At 31.1% G+C, this 19,034-nt stretch overlaps 2 protein-coding genes across 3 annotated transcripts in view; one reads left to right on the top strand and one right to left on the bottom strand.

Annotated features, from left to right (window-relative positions):
- cdh8 (cadherin 8) overlaps positions 1–19,034 on the top strand; it is a 465,099-nt gene that overhangs the window by 252,018 nt on the left and 194,047 nt on the right. The gene's annotated exons all lie outside the window — the stretch shown is intronic.
- Positions 1–19,034, bottom strand: part of LOC133642670 (cadherin-8-like) — a 70,899-nt gene that overhangs the window by 42,025 nt on the left and 9,840 nt on the right. The window contains exons 4-5 of the mRNA XM_062037022.1: positions 12,161–12,328; positions 9,454–9,641 (exon numbers count right to left, since the gene is read on the bottom strand). Of these exons, the coding sequence (XP_061893006.1) occupies positions 9,454–9,641; positions 12,161–12,328 (356 nt within the window). The remainder of the gene's footprint in view (positions 1–9,453; positions 9,642–12,160; positions 12,329–19,034) is intronic.

The raw sequence follows: 19,034 nt of genomic DNA, 5'->3' as shown, positions 1-19,034 counted from the left end.
ACCCTGGAACAGATTGTGTCTTTTGATCCTTATTTCTATAAATATACCATTTACAAATAAAAAAGGCTCTGATTTTATTTTTATTTTTTTTACATGAAAAAAAATAATGAAAATGTATATATATATATGTATATATATATATGATTTATTATTATTTTTTTACCTCTTTATATATATATATATATATATATATATATATATATATATATATATATATATATATATATATATATATATTGGTTTTGTTTTTTTGGATTAAAAATAAATAAATAGATACATTTTTTATTAATATTATTATTGCCTTTTTTCCTCATCAGAAGTTGTTTTTGCTCCATCGTAAAAAAACAAACAAACGTTTTAATAATTTTCTCATTTTATTTATTTATTTTTTTTTTTTCGAAAATCGCCAATCTTGGCATTATTATCACTTGTCATTTAAGCTCGGATTGTTCACATTTTTATTTTTTTAACAGTGATTGACTTTTTCTTACACTTACACGACAATTAAGAATGTTTAATTGTTATTGACAACTTTGTTGGATTATGGCCTCTGCTTGACCCTGGAACAGATTGTGTCTTTTGATCCTTATTTCTATAAATATACCATTTACAAATAAAAAAGGCTCTGATTTAATTTAATTTTTTTTTACCTAAAAAAAAAATAATGAAAATGTATATATATATATATATATATATATATATATATATATATATATATATATATATATATATATATATATATATATATATATATATAGTTTTTGTTTTTTTGGATTGAAAATAAATAAAAAGGTATATTTTTTATTAATATTATTATTGCCTTTTTTCCTCATCAGAAGTTGTTTTTACTCCATCGTAAAAAAACAAACAAACGTTTTAATAATTTTCTCATTTTATTTTATTTTATTTTATTTTTTTTGCGAAAATCGCCAATCTTGGCATTATTATCACTTGTCATTTAAGCTCGGATTGTTCACATTTTTATTTTTTTAACAGTGATTGACTTTTTTTTACATTTACACGACAATTAAGAATGTTTAATTGTTATTGACAACTTTGTTGGATTATGGCCTCTGCTTGACCCTGGAACAGATTGTGTCTTTTGATCCTTATTTCTATAAATATACCATTTACAAATAAAAAAGGCTCTGATTTTATTTTTATTTTTTTATCTAAAAAAAATAATAGAAATGTATATTTATACAGTATATATGATTTCTTATTTTTTTTACCTCTATATATATATATATATATATATATAAAAAGTCTCTGATTTTTTTTTGTTTACCTCAAAAAATAACAAAAATAATATATATATATATATATATATATATATATATATATATATATATATATATAAAAAAAAAATTAAAAAAAAATATATATATATGTAAAAATAATACAAATGTATATATGTACAGTATATATGATTTTTTTAACCTATATATATATATGTATATATATATATATATATATATATATATATATATATATATATATATATATATATATATATATATATATATATATATATATATATATATATATATAGGTAAAAAAATTAATAAAAAATGTTTTTTTTTACCTCGCTATCTCTCTCTCTCTCTCTCTCTCTCTCTCTCTCTATATATATATATATATATATATATATGTATATATATATATATATATATATATATATATATATATATATATATATATATATATATATATATATATATATATTTATATATATATATATATATATAGAGAGAGAGAGAGGTAAAACAATTTATAAATCACATATACTGTATATATATATACATTTGTATTATTTTTGTATATATATATATATATATGTATATTTTTTTAATATATACTGTAAATATATATTTTTTTGTTATTTTTTGAGGTAAACAAAAAAAAATCTGAGACTTTTTTATTCGTGTATGTATATATATATATATATATATATATATATATATATATATATATATATATATTTTTTTTTTTATTTTTTTTTTTAATTTTTTAATTTTTAATATTTATTTATTTTTTTTTTTTTTTTTTTTTTTTTTTTTTTTTTTTTTTTTTTGGTTTGTTTGTTTTTTTTTGTTTTTGTTTTTGTTTTTGTTTTTTCGGATTAAAAATAAATAAATAGATACATTTTTTATTAATATTATTATTGCCTTTTTTCCTCATCAGAAGTTGTTTTTATTCCATTGTAAAAAAACAAACAAACTTGGAGTTCAAACCATCATACAATTTTTCAGTAACTCTCTCAAGACTTCAACTCACTGAGAATATTTAGTGTTTTTACTTTGTCTTTAAAGAAAAAAATGTTTTGACATAATTGTACACTACTTTTTACACTTGCATGCTAATTAATGAGCTATTGAGTAAATATTTAGTCATAATGGAAGAGCAAGTTTGGTGGTCCAGGACCCTGGCAGCCTTCAAAATGTCATCTCCATCCTCTCCCTAGTGGCTGCATCAAATCCAGACGGACATTTAGGAGACTTCAAAGTAGAGTTAAGGCCTGCGGGGTGAAAGCGGCGTCCCGCACTGACATTCCTGCGCAGGCCTGAGGGCTGGCTGATAAAAAGCTTAAAAAGCACACAAATATCCTCCACCGCTCGCCGTCCTCTCCCCGCCACAAGTTTGATCAATAAGTGTTGCCTCTTTAACGACTGGAGCGACAAGGCGGGCGCAGAAAGTCAACTAACAGCTTTTTATCTCGTTAAAGTTGGAACATCTGAACTGCAAGATGGAGCAAGAAGTTCCAGGAGATAACCTTCAACAAATTATGAGGGTGGTAAGGGACTGGAGTTCTTAACGATACCAAGTCAGCCACAGCTGATACCGATGAGTAGGATGTAAAAAAAAAAAAAAAAAATATATATATATATATATATATATATATATATATATATATATATATATATATATATATATATATATATATATATATATATATATATACATATATATTTATATATATATACATATATACATATATATATACATATATATATATATATATATATATATATATATATATATATATATATATATATATATATATATATACATATATATTTATATATATATACATATATACATATATATATATATATATATATATATATATATATATATATATATATATATATATATATATATATATATATATATATATATACATATATACATATATATTTATATATATATATATATATATATATATATATATATATATATATATATATATATATATATATATATATATATATATATATATATATATATTTTTTTTTTTTTTTTTTATTTTTTTTTTCAGATTAACAACGATTCCTATTTGTAACATTTCTTAATCAATGAACAAAAATCAAAAATGTATTACATTTTTTTTTTTTTTTTTTTTTAAATTAATCAGATAACAAACCAAATCTGATTTTTTTTGCCCTCAAGTGACACGGATAGGATTTTTTTTATCTACCCAAACCAGTCGTCCCCAAACTACGGCCCGCTGGCCAGACACGGCCCGCCAGCATCCAAAATATGGCCCGTGAGAAGTCCCGAGTAAAATAATAAAAAAATAAAAAATATATATTTTTTATTAAAAATAACATTATAAGAATAAATTTGACAAATAATAGAACAAAAGTTAAATTTTTACATGAGAAAAGTCAAAATTGCATATTTTTTTTGGTACATTTTTAAGAAAAAATGTGATACTTTTTTAAAACAAATTCATAATTATTTATATTTATTTTTTGAAGTCAGAAATTAATAAAAAAAATTCTTAATTTACAAAAAAAATATTTTTATTCTAGTCTTTGAAAAGGTTGTCATTTTTATTTGGTAAAAAAAAAAAGTCTACATTTTTAAAATGTTATTTTGTATTTATAGGAATAACAAAACAGAACTAACTTTTTTGAGGACATCCTACAATTTTATCAGAAAAAAGTCAGAAATACATTTTAAAAAGTCTGAATTTTACAAAAAAAAATAAATCATTTTACAATATGAAAGTCACCATATAAGAATTAATTTGAAAAATAATGGGGACATTTTTTTTTTTTTTTACATGAGAAAGAAGTTAAAACTGGACAATAACCCACCATTTTGCTTTGTTGAATACCAAAATAAAAAAATAAATAAATAAAAAAACAGGAGCAGTGAAAAAAAGTCTTAATTTACGAAAAAATATATTTTTATTGTAGTCTTTGAAAAGCCAAATATTATAAGAGTACATTTGTCAAATAATGTGGAAAAAAGTTGTCATTTTTATTTGGTAGAAAAAAAAGTCTAAATTTTTACAATGTTATTTTGTATTTATAGGAATAACAAAACAGAACTAACTTTTTTGAGGACATCCTACAATTTTATCGGAAAAAAGTCAGAAATACATTATAAAAAGTATGAATTTTACAAAAAATTAAAAAATAATAATTTTACAATATCCATCCATCCATCCATTTTCTACCGCTTGTCCCTTTTGGGTCGCGAGGGGAGCTGGAGTCTATCTCAGCTGCATTCGGGCGGAAGGCGGCGTACACCCTGGACAAGTCGCCACCTCATCGCTTTACATTTTTAGGAAAAAATATAATACTTTTTTTTAATCAAATTCATAAATGTTTTTATTTTTTTTTTAAAGTTAGAATTTAAAAAAAAAAAGTCTTAATTTACACATTTTTTATTTGTATTTTAGTCTTTGAAAAGCCAAATATTATAATAGTACTTTTGTCAAATAATGTGCAAAAAATATGTCATTTTTATTTGGAAAAAAAAGTCTACATTTTTAAAATATTATTCTGTATTTATAGGAATAACAAAATGGAACTAACTTTTTGGGGACATCCTACAATTTTATCGGAAAATAATGGGGACATTTTATTTATTCATTTTTTTAACATGAGAAAGAAGTCATAACTGCAGAATAACCCATCATTTTGCTTTGTGAAAAAATATCAAAACCCCCCCAAAAAAACAGGCGCTGTGAAAAAAAATTAAAAAAGGCAGAAATTAACAAAAAAAATAGACTTAATTTACAAAAAAATATATATTTTAGTGTTTGAAAAGCCAAATATTATAACAATTAATTTGTCAAATAATGTGGAAAAAAGTTGTCATTTTTATTTGGTAAATAAAGTCTACATTTTTACAATGTTATTTTGTATTTATAGGAATAACAAAACAGAACTAACTTTTTTGAGGACGTCCTACAATTTTATCGGAAAAAGTCAGAAATACATTATAAAAAGTCTGAATTTTACAAAAAAAATTGTAAAAATAATTTTTACAATATCCATCCATCCATCCATCCATTTTCTACCGCTTGTCCCTTTTGGGTCGCAGGAGGTGCTGGAGCTTATCTCAGCTGCATTCGGGCGGAAGGCGGCGTACACCCTGGACAAGTTGCCACCTCATCGCTTTACATTTTTAGGAAAAAATATAATACCTTTTTTTAAACAAATTCATACATTTTTTCATTATTTATTTTAAAGTCAGAAGTAACAAAAAATAAATGTCTTCATTTACAAAAAAAAAAAAAATATTTTAGTCTTTGAAAAGCCAAATATTATAAGGGGACATTTGTCAAAAAAATATGTCATTTTTATTTGGTAAAAAATTGTCTACATTTTTACAATTTTATTTTGTATTTATAGGAATAACAAAACAGAACTAACTTTTTTTAGGACGTCCTACAATTTTATCGGAAAAAAGTCAGAAATACATTATAAAAAGTATGAATTTTACAAAAAATTTAAAAAAAATCATTTTACAATATCCATCCATCCATCCATCCATTTTCTACCGCTTGTCCCTTTTGGGTCGCGGGGGCTGCTGGAGCCTATCTCAGCTGCATTCGGGCGGAAGGCGGCGTACACCCTGGACAAGTCATTTTTAGGAAAAAATATAATACTTTTTTAAAATCAAATTCATAAATGTTTTTATTTATTTTTTAAAGTTAGAATTAAAAAAAAAAAAAAAGTCTTAATTTACAAAAAAAATATTTTTATTTTAGTCTTTGAAAAGCCAAATATTATAAGAGTACATTTGTCAAATAATGTGGAAAAAATATGTAATTTTTATTTGGAAAAAAAGTCTACATTTTTAAAATATTATTCTGTATTTATAGGAATAACAAAATGGAACTAACTTTTTGGGGACATCCTACAATTTTATCGGAAAAAAGTCAGAAATAAATTTTAAAAAGTCTGAATTTTACAACAACAACAAAAAAAAATTCTATATGAAAGTCACAATATAAGAATTCATTTGAAAAATAATGGGTACATTTTATTTATTTATTTTTTTAACATGAGAAAGAAGTCATAACTGCAGAATAACCCATCATTTTGCTTTGTGAAAAAATATCAAAACCAAAAAAAAAAACAGGCGCTGTGAAAAAAAATTAAAAAAGGCAGAAATTAACAAAAAAAATAGACTTAATTTACAAAAAAAAAATATTTTAGTGTTTGAAAAGCCTAATATTATAAGAGTACATTTGTCAAATAATATGAAAACAGTTGTCATTTTTTTTTTGGTAAAAAAAAAAGTCTACATTTTTACAATGTTATTTTGTATTTATAGGAATAACAAAACAGAACTATTTTTTTTGAGGACATCCTACAATTTTATCATAAAAAAGTCAGAAATAAATTTTAAAAAGTCTGAATTTTACAATATGAAAGTCACAATGTAAGAATTAATTAGAAAAATATTGGGGACATTTATTTTTTATTTTTTACATGAGAAAGAAGTCAAAACTGCACAACAACCCATCATTTTGCTTTGTGAAAGAACACCAAAACCAAAAAACAAACAACAACAAAACCAGGTGCTGTTAAACGCCCCCTCAGACATGAGACATGGCGAGTACGTTGCCTACGAGCGAAACACATCTGACATTTGCTTTGTCAACAGCCGGCGCTTTTATGACTTTGTCTCCGCTTTTCTCGCTGCAACGGATGGATTTTTTTATTTTTTTTCCTTCTCTTTCCCTCGTCCCGCGCGGATCGCCCGAGTTTTTGTGCACGGCCCGCCTCCCACGCTCGCCTCATCGTTCCCACTTTAACTAAGTCACACCGCCTGCCCTTGGGATAATGGCGAATTACGTCACGACCTACCCAACAAAAAAAAATCCTTCCGACCCTTAGAGATGCTCCTCGGCAGACACATTTAGGAACATCCGTCTGTCAATCGATACGTTTAATCTCCTGGCGGCGCCTATAGACAGAATATGGAATACATACATTTATAAATAGGCTTTGAATAGGTCTTCTTTGTTTACGGGCGTTGTTAGAATACGGGGAAGCTCGCACATGCAAATTCCGCACATTGCGGCATGGCCAAGATATGCAACTGGGTGCTCTAATTACTTAAAGGCACGTCGCTGCTATCCGGGCCGGGATCGCTGCAGACTTTGTATCTGGCAGGAAATAATCAGAGGCCGTGTTGCATCGACAACGCGTACGCGAGTCAATGTCGCGCTTTCAAAATGATCTCATGAATAGGACAAGTTTTTAATGAACAGGCTGACGCTCCCAGAGGGAAGGAGTCGGTAAGTTCTACGGAAAAAGCACTTTTTCAATAAGAGGTGGAACAAAACAACAATTGAAGTACAACATCATAAAGAGGGTAAGGAAAATTCAATATCCATTAACCGAAATCTTTTCGGAAAAATGGAAGTCTTTAAAAGGGACTGGTCAATGCCAGGTCTCCCCCGGGTTTCAGAAGGAGTTTTTAGGAGACCCTGGCCTGAAGACCGAAAGTTGCGCCCTATGTCACGGAAAGTCCCGGGCAAAAATCTTAAACTTTGGGCGGTTTAGCCTCAATGCTAACTAGGGAAACTACACTTCCACCACTGTGGCTGGCATTGACATGAGGGTTGTCTCGTTTGCATCTCAACAGTTGTTTTCCTCACTATAATAGGGCGAGACCATCCTTGCCCAGGCACACCCTCCTGGTATTGGATTATAAATAGTTGGGGTTTTGGCACCAGCCTGACCAATCTGACTAATCTAAGCCTAAAACTAGATCCGACCAATCTAAGTCTAAGAGTGGATCTGACCAATCTAAGTCTAAGAGTGGATCTGACCAATCTAAGTCTAAGAGTGGATCTGACCAATCTAAGTCTAAGACTGGATCTGACCAATCTAAGTCTAAGACTAAATCTGACCATTATATTTCTAAGACGACATATGACCAATTGTAGTCTAAGACTAGAGCTGACTGATAGAGCTGACCGATCTAAATCTAAGAATAGAGCTGACCATTTTAAGTCTAAGACTAGATATAACCAATCTAAGTCTAAGACTAGACCTGACCAATCTAAGTCTAAGGCTAGACCTGACCAATCTAAGTCCAAGACTAGATCTGACCAATCTATGTCTAAGACTAGATCAGACCATTCTATGTCTAAGACGATATATGACCAATTATAGTCTAAGACTAGAGCTGACTGATAGATCTGACCGAACTAAATCTAAGACTAGATCTGACCAATCTAAGTCTAAGACTGGATTTGACCATTTTAAGTCCAAGACTAGATATAACCAATCTAAGTCTAAGACTAGACCTGACCAATCTAAGTCTAAGACTTGATCTGACTAATCTAAGTCTAAAACGAGATCTGACCAATATAAGTCTAAGACAAGATTGAGGCCGTGTTGCATCGACAACGCGTACTAGAGTCAATGTCGCGCTTTCAAAATGATCTCATGAATAGGACACGTTTTTAATGAACAGGCTGACGCTCCCAGAGGGAAGGAGTCGGTAAGTTCTACGGAAAAAGCACTTTTTCAATAAGAGGTGGAACAAAACAACAATTGAAGTACAACATCATAAAGAGGGTAAGGAATATTCAATATCCATTAACCCAAATATTTTCGGAAAAATCGAAGTCTTCAAAAGGGACTGGTCAATGCCAGGTCTCCCCCGGGTTTCAGAAGACCCTGGCCTGAAGACCGAAAGTTGCGCCCTATGTCACGGAAAGTCCCGGGCTAAAATCTTAAACTTTGGGCGGTTTAGCCTCAATGCTAACTAGGGAAACTACACTTCCACCACTGTCGCTGGCATTGACACGAGGGTTGTCTCGTTTGCATCTCAACAGTTGTTTTCCTCACTATAATAGGGCGAGACCATCCTTGCCCAGGCACACCCTCCTGGTATTGGATTATAAATAGTTGGGGTTTTGGCACCAGCCTGACCAATATGACCTATCTAAGTCTAAGACTGGATTTGACCAATCTAAGCCTAAGAGTGGATCTGACCAATCTAAGTCTAAGACTGGATCTGACCAATCTAAGTCTAAGACTGGATCTGACCAATCTAAGTCTAAGATTAGATCTGACCAATCTAAGTCTATGAATAGTAGTGATACTGTACAAGGAGACAAAGAGACAAGGTAACAAGGGACAAGGAGATAAGGAGACAAGGAGACAGTGTGGACGGTCAGTGTCTGACCTTTCTGAGTCGCAGGATTCCCTCCTGAGTGAGGTCATCAGTGATGATGTCAAACACTCCCTGGTCGTCTCCTTCCAGGATCTTGTAGTGGGACTTGCTGTTGTCTCCCACGTCTCTGTCCATGGCCTTCACTCTGCCTCCGGTCTGGCCCACTCCCACCTCCTCTGACACCACAAACTCATACACACCTGCCACAAACACACACACACACACATGTCATAGTACTTGTACTACTTTTACACATTTAGTAGTACTTCACTCTGCCTCCGGTCTGGCCCACTCCCACCTCCTCTGACACCACAAACTCATACACACCTGCCACAAACACACACACACATGTCATAGTACTTGTACTACTTTTACACATTTAGTAGTACTTCACTCTGCCTCCGGTCTGGCCCACTCCCACCTCCTCTGACACCACAAACTCATACACACCTGCCACAAACACACACACACACACATGTCATAGTACTTGTACTACTTTTACACACGTCCTAGTACTTGTAGTACTTTTACACACGTCCTAGTACTTGTACTACTTTTACACGCATCCTAGTACCTGTACTACTTTTACACACATCCTAGTACTTGTACTACTTTTACACACGTCGTAGTACTTGTACTACTTTTACACACGTCGTAGTACTTGTACTACTTTTACACACGTCATAGTACTTGTACTACTTTTACACACGTCCCAGTACTTGTATTACTTTTACACACGTCGTAGTACTTGTACTAATTTTACACACGTCATAGTACTTGTACTACTTTTACACACATCCCAGTACTTGTACTACTTTTACACACGTCCAAGTACTTGTACTATTTTTACACATTTAGTAGTAGTTGTAGTACTTTTACACATTTAGTAGTTGTACTTTTACACATTTAGTAGTAGTTGCACTACTTTTACACTTTTAGTAGTAGTTGTACTTTTACACATTTAGTAGTAATTGTACTACTTTTTTAGAAGTTGTAGTACTTTTCACATTTAGTAGGTGTAGTACTTCTACACATTTAGTAGTAGTTGTACTTTTAAACATTTAGTAGTAGTTGTACTTTTACACATTTAGGAGTTGTAGTACTTTTGAACATTTAGTAGTTGTACTTCTACACATTTAGTAGTAATTGTACTACTTTTTTAGAAGTTGTAGTACTTTTCACATTTAGTAGGTGTAGTACTTCTACACATTTAGTAGTAGTTGTACTTTTAAACATTTAGTAGTAGTTGTACTTTTACACATTTAGTAGTTGAAGTACTTTTGAACATTTAGTAGTTGTATTACTTCTACACATTTAGTAGTTGTAGTACTTTTGAACATTTAGTAGTTGTATTACTTCTACAAATTTAGTAGTTTTAGTACTTGAAATGAATTTACATGAGAAAAATTCAAAATTGAACCATTTATTTTTTATTTTTTAATAAATTAACAAAAAAAAAGTCTGGATTTACGAAAAAAGGCCACATATTGTAAAAATTAATGTGTTAAATAATGTCAAAAAAAAGTTTTAATTTTTAAATGGTAAAAAGTCAACATTTTAAAAAATGTTTTGTATTAGGAAGGATTATTAAAAAATAAATAAAAAACCTTTAGTAGGAAATCCTACAATTGTATTTGAAAAAATTCAGAATTTAATTTTAAAAAGTCTGAACTTTAAAAAAAAAAAAAAAAGTTACAATATGAAAGTCACAATATTAAGGGAAAACATTTGACAAATACTGGGAAAAAAGTTTTATTTTTACATGAGAAACTAGTCAAAATTGCATTTTTTTTTATACCTTACAAAAAAGTAATACTTTTTTTGAGGAATTCATTCAATTTTTTAAATTTTTATAAATCAACAAAAAAAATGTCTCAATTTACAAAAAAATACTCATTTTTGTAAGAATAAATTTGTCAAATAATGTGATTATATTTTTATTTTTTATTTGGTAAAGTCATAATTTAAAAATAAATTAACCAAAAAAAATGTCTGAATTTATTAAAAAAGGCCAAATATTGTAAAAATACATTTGTCAAATAATGTGAAAAAAGTTGTAATTTTTATGTAGGAAAAAAGTCAACATTTAAAAAAGAAAAATTGTAGTTAGAGGGATTAAAAACAAAAAAAAAACTTTTTATTAGGAAATCCTACAATTTTATCGTAACAAAGTCAGAAAATAATTTTTGAGGGATTAATTTCATATTTTTTTTAATTTTTTTTAATGTATTTATTTTTTAAATTACCAAAAAAAAAGTCTGAATTTACGAAGAAAGGCCAAATATTGTAAGAATATATTTTTCAAATAATGTGAAAAAAAGGTTTTATATGGTAAAAAAGTCAAAATTTTAAAACATGTTTTGTATTTAAAGGGATTACAAACTAAATACAAAACATGTATTTAGTTTTGTATTTATTTCCTAAAACTTTTATCAGGAAATCCTACAATTTTATGGGAACAAAGTCAGAAATTAATTTAAAATGTCTGAACTTTACAAAAGTCACAATAATATGAGAATAAATGTGTCAAATATTGTGAAAAAAGTTGAATTTTTTACATGGAAAAAAAGTCAACATTTTACAAAACAAAAAAAGTTATTCGACTAGAAAAAGTTTCATTTACAAAATGATTGCAGTTAAAAACAGCAGTTTTTTGTTGTGTATTTCCTCCCCCAACAGGATGAGGTGAGTACTGCAGTAGCGCAGTAGTACTACTCACTTTTGGAGAACTTGGGCGGGTTGTCGTTGATGTCTGTGAGCGTGACCGTGACCGTGGTGGTCCCTGACAGACCACCCATGTGACCGCCCATGTCTTTGGCCTGGATGACCACCAGGTACTCCTCCCTCATCTCCCGGTCCATCCCGTGCAGAGCCACTTTGATGGTGGCTGAGGGAACAACACAAACACAAAGTCAAACTAACTACTTTTTACATTTAGTAGTAGTTGTAGTACTTTTACACATTTAGTACCTGTAGTACTTTTATACATTTAGCAGTTGTAGTACTTTTACACATTTAGTACCTGTAGTACTTTTGTAGATTTAGCAGTTGTAGTACTTTTACAGATTTAGTAGTTGTAGTACTTTTACACATTTAATAAAAGTTGTTGTTTTTACACATTTAGTAGTTGTAGTACTTTTACACATTTCAAAGTTGTAGTAATTTTACACATTTAATAGTCATAGTACTGTTACGCAATTAGTAGTAGTTGTACTTTCACACATTTAGTAGTAGTTGTACTTTTACACATTTAGTAATAGTTGTACTTTTACACATTTAGTAGTTGTATTACTTTTACACATTTAGTCGTTGTTGTACTTTTACACATTTAATAGCATTTCTAGTACTTTTACACATTTTGTAGTAGTTGTTTTTTTACACATTTAGAAGTAGTTTTACTTTTACACATTTAGTAGTTGTAGTACTTTTACACATTTCATAGTTGTAGTAATTTTACACATTTAGTAGTCATAGTACTTTTACACAATTAGTAGTAATTGTACTTTTACACATTTAGTAGTAGTGGTACTTTTACACATTTAGTAGTAGTTCTTGTACTTTTACACATTTAGTAGTAGTTGTACTACTTTTACAGATTTAGTTGTAGTTGTACTTTTACACATTTAGTACTTGAAGTACTTTTATACATTTAGTAGTTGGAGTACTTTTACACATTTAGTAGTTGTAGTACTTTTACACTTTTAGTAGTCGTTGTAGTACTTTTACATATTTAGTAGTTGTTGTAGTACTTTTACACATTTATTAGTTGTAGTACTTTTACACATTTAGTTGTGGTAGTACTTTTACACATTTAGTAGTTGTAGTACTTTTACACATTTAGTAGTCGTAGTACTTTTACACATTTAGTAGTGGTAGTACTTTTACACATTTAGTAGTTGTAGTACTTTTACACATTTAATAGTTGAAGTACTTTTACACATTTAGTAGTTGTAGTACTTTTACACATTTAGTAGTCGTTGTAGTACTTGTACACATTTAGTAGTGGTAGTACTTTTACACATTTAGTAGTTGTAGTACTTTTACACATTTAGTAGTAGTTGAAGTGCTTTTACACATTTAGTAGTAGTTATAGTGTTTTTTTTATTTTTGTATTTTTTTTTTAGTACATTTACATGCTAAACTTCTTGTCCACCTTCCTTGACAGTTTGTTAGCAGACATTATTTTAGCAAGCACAGGTGAGGAATTCCCTGCAGGTGTTACTTCTGCATGAGCAGAGCTGCCGAGAATAAAGGAAGTGAGGGGAAAAAAAAAAAGAAAAAGAAAAAGAAAAAGGAAAAAAAAAAAAAAAAGAAAAAAAAAGGGAAAGATGCTGTGCTTGTTTTCCGGCACGTTGTTCCGCAGTCTGCCGCCATTTGTATTGTAATTGTGTGTGGATGATGGCGTCTGTCTGCTTTCATCTGGAGTGGACCTTACTGACAATAATCCACTCAGGAAACACACTCCCCGCAGGACCATCATGTGAATGGAAAAACCCTCGCCTCGGTCTCTGAGCCGAGAATGGAGAACAGAGGCCGCCTGTGTTTACAGAGCACCATTTGGGGGTCAGCTCCTCTTTTGGAGGCCACTGGCAAAATAACCACACGCGGCGGCGATAATCATGTTTGTCCATTCACATACCAGGGTGCCAGTTTCGATCTCTGCCAAGTAAACATAACTTTATCCATCTACACACATGCGTTAGCATTTGTCAATCCATTCACATACACACATCATGTAAACATCATGTTTACATAGTGTAAATGTATGCACATTGTAATACCCAAAATGTAAACATCCACCTGTCCATTTACACATAATGCAAATGTTTGTCCATTCACATACATAAATGCCAATATCTGCACGCACACAAAACGTGAACATCTGTTCACTCACATATAAAAATATGTCTGTCTAGTTATAATAAATAGGAACATATGTCCATTCATCTACACACATAAGGTAACGTTTGTCAATCCATTCACACACACCCTTTATGTAAGCATCTGTCCCCCGTTGACATATGCACATACAATAAACATCTGCCTATCTATTCAAATACACTACTAATGTAAACATATGTTTGCCTGTTGTTATGCACGCATACAATGAACATCTGTCGGTCCATTCACATATACTGTAAATTTCTCCACGCAAAAATGATGTACATACCCAAAACATAAACATCCACATGTCCAGTCACACATTTACAGTACATACACGAAACATGTGAACGTATGTCCATTCACCAACATGCATACATTAAACATCTGCCCAGCCATTCACATACAAACACATATTTGTCTATTCACACACAATATAAACATATCTCCATTTACCTAAGCCGTAGGTTTAACATTTGTCAATCTAGTTACACACACCCATAATGTAAACATTTGTCTACCCGTTGACATACACACATACAATAAACAACTGTCTATCCATTCACACATATAGGTGATATTAGCATCTGTTTCCCCATGCAGATATTGCAAACATCCGCTCATTCACATCTACCTCTCCATTCACATACAAATGTCAGTCCGTCCATTTGATTCAAATACAAGCAAAACTCCATTTGCCTACAGACTTAAGGTAAACATCTGCCTATCCATTCAAATAAAAAATATGTTTGTCTATTCACACACAATATAAACATATGTCCATTTACCTACACAGTAAGGTCAACATTTGTCAATCTATTTACACACCTCTCCTTTCACATGCAAACGTCAGTCCGTCCATTTAATTCAAATACAAGCACATGTCAATTTGCCTTCACACTTAGAGTAATCATCTGCCTATCCATTCACATACAACCATATGTTTATCCATTCACACAAAATACAAAAATATACCTCTCCATTCACATACAAATGTCAGCCGGTCCATTTGATTCAAATACAAGCAAATCTCCATTTGCCTACACACTTAAGGTAAACATCGGCCCATCCATTCACATACTAACATCTGTTTGTCTATTCACACACAATATAAACATATCTCCATTTACCTACGCCGTAGGTTTAACATTTGTCAATCTAGTTACATACATTACACCCATAATGTAAACATCTGTCTGCTCGTTGACACATACGCACATACAATAAACAACTGTCTATCCATTCACACATATAGGTGATATTAGCATCTGTTTCCCCATGCAGATATTGTAAACATCCGCCCATTCACATCCACCTCTCCATTCACATACACATGCCAGTCCGTCCATTTGATTCAAATACAAGCAAATGTCCATTTGCCAACACACATTCAAGGTAAACATCTGCCTATCCATTCACATACACCAATAATGTAAACATTTGTCTGCTTATAAACACATCAATAATAAACATTCAAATACCGTATGCTGTATTTGTCAATCTAGTTACATACACCCAAAATGTAAACATCTGTCTGCTTGTTGACACATACGCACATACAATAAACAACTGTCTATCCATTCACACATATAGGTGATATTAGCATCTGATTCCCCATGCAGATAGTGTAAACATCCGCCCATTCACATACAAATGTCAGTCCGTCCATTTGATTGACATACAGGTCTACACACTTAAGGTAAACATCTGCCTACCCATTCACATACAAACATCTGTTTGTCTATTCACACAAAATAGAAACATATGTCCATTTACCTGCGCCGTAGGTTTAACAATTGTCAATCTAGTATTATGAATAGTATAATGTAAAGATTTGCCTGCTCGTTGACACATACGCACATACAATAAACAACTGTCTGTCCATTCACACATATAGGTGATATTAGCATCTGTTTCCCCATGCAGATATTGTAAACATCCGCCCATTCGCATACAAATGTCAGTCCGTCCATTTGATTCAAATACAGGCAAATGTCCTTTTGCCTACACACTTAAGGTAAACATCTGCCTACCCATTCACATACAAACATCTGTTTTTCTATTCACACAAAATAGAAACATATGTCCATTTACCTGCGCCGTAGGTTTAACATTTGTCAATCAAGTATTATGTATAGTATAATGTAAAGATTTGCCTGCTCGTTGACACATACGCACATACAATAAACAACTGTCTATCCATACACATACAAACATATTTTTGTCTATTCACACAAAATAGAAACATATGTCCATTTACCTACGCCGTAGGTTTAACATTTGTCAATCTAGTATTATGTATAGTATAATGTAAAGATTTGCCTGCTTGTTGACACATACGCACATACAATAAACAACTGTCTATCCATACACATACAAACATCTGTTTGTCTATTCACACACACAATACAAGCATATGTCCGTTTACCTACGCCGCAGGTTTAACATTTGTCAATCTAGTTACATACACCCATAATGTAAACATCTGTCTGCTCGTTGACACATACGCACATACAATAAACAACTGTCTATCCATTCACACAAATAAGTGATATTAGCATCTGTTTCCCCATGCAGATATTGTAAACATCCGCCCATTCACATACAAATGTCAGTCCGTCCATTCAATTGAAATACAGGCCTACACACTTAAGGTAAACATCTGCCTACCCATTCACATACAAACATCTGTTTGTCTATTCACACAAAATAGAAACATATGTCCATTTACCTGCGCCGTAGGTTTAACAATTGTCGATCTAGTATTATGTATAGTATAATGTAAAGATTTGCCTGCTCGTTGACACATACGCACATACAATAAACAACTGTCTATCCATTCACACGTATAGGTGATATTAGCATCTGTTTCCCCATGCAGATATTGTAAACATCCGCCCATTCACATACAAATGTCAGTCCGTCCATTTGATTGAAATACAGACCTACACACTTAAGGTAAACATCTGCCTACCCATTCACATACAAACATCTGTTTGTCTATTCACACAAAATAGAAACATATGTCCATTTAAATATGCCGTAGGTTTAACATTTGTCGATCTAGTATTATGTATAGTACAATGTAAAGATTTGCCTGCTCGTTGACACATACGCACATACAATAAACAACTGTCTATCCATACACATACAAACATCTGTTTGTCTATTCACACACACAATACAAGCATATGTCCATTTACCTACGCCGCAGGTTTAACATTTGTCAATCTAGTTACATACACCCATAATGTAAACATCTGTCTGCTCGTTGACACATACGCACATACAATAAACAACTGTCTATCCATTCACACATATAGGTGATATTAGCATCTGTTTCCCCATGCAGATATTGTAAACATCCGCCCATTCACATACAAATATCAGTCCGTCCATTTGATTGAAATACAGGCCTACACACTTAAGGTAAACATCTGCCTACCCATTCACATACAAACATATGTTTGTCTATTCACACAAAATAGAAACATATGTCCATTTACCTGCGCCGTAGGTTTAACAATTGTCGATCTAGTATTATGTATAGTATAATGTAAAGATTTGCCTGCTTGTTGACACATACGCACATACAATAAACAACTGTCTATCCATACACATACAAACATCTGTTTGTCTATTCACACAAAATAGAAACATATGTCCATTTACCTACGCCATAGGTTTAACATTTTTCAATCTAGTGTTATGCATAGTATAATGTAAAGATTTGCCTGCTAGTTGACACATACGCACATACAATAAACAACTGTCTATCCATTCACACATACAGGTGATATATATATGTTTCCCCATGCAGATATTGTAAACATCCGCCCATTCACATACAAATATCAGTCCGTCCATTTGATTGAAATACAGGCCTACACACTTAAGGTAAACATCTGCCTACCCATTCACATACAAACATATGTTTGTCTATTCACACAAAATATAAACATATGTCCATTTACCTGCGCAGTAGGTTTAACAATTGTCGATCTAGTATTATGTATAGTATAATGTAAAGATTTGCCTGCTCCTTGACACATACGCACATACAATAAACAACTGTCTATCCATTCACACATATAGGTGATATTAGCATCTGTTTCCCCATGCAGATATTGTAAACATCCGCCCATTCACATACAAATATCAGTCCGTCCATTTGATTGGAATACAGGCCTACACACTAAAGGTAAACATCTGCCTACCCATTCACATACAAACATCTGTTTGTCTATTCACACAAAATAGAAACATATGTCCATTTACCTATGCCGTAGGTTTAACATTTGTCGATCTAGTATTATGTATAGTATAATGTAAAGATTTGCCTGCTCGTTGACACATACGCACATACAATAAACAACTGTCTATCCATACACATACAAAAATCTGTTTGTCTATTCACACAAAATAGAAACATATGTCCATTTACCTGCACCGTAGGTTTAACATTTGTCAATCTAGTATTATGCATAGTATAATGTAAAGATTTGCCTGCTAGTTGACACATACGCACATACAATAAACAACTGTCTATCCATTCACACATACAGGTGATATATATATGTTTCACCATGCAGATATTTTAAACATCCTTTCACACAAATCCAAGCAAATGTCAATTCACCTACACGTGTAAACATACAGAAAAAACATGCATTTGTCTAATAGTTGCATTGTCTATCCATTCACACACTGTT

The sequence above is a fragment of the Entelurus aequoreus genome, linkage group LG02 (assembly GCF_033978785.1).
Source record: "Entelurus aequoreus isolate RoL-2023_Sb linkage group LG02, RoL_Eaeq_v1.1, whole genome shotgun sequence".
Taxonomy (NCBI): domain Eukaryota; kingdom Metazoa; phylum Chordata; class Actinopteri; order Syngnathiformes; family Syngnathidae; genus Entelurus; species Entelurus aequoreus.
Note: the sequence above shows the minus strand (reverse complement) of the source record. Positions and strands in the feature narration are given on the sequence as shown.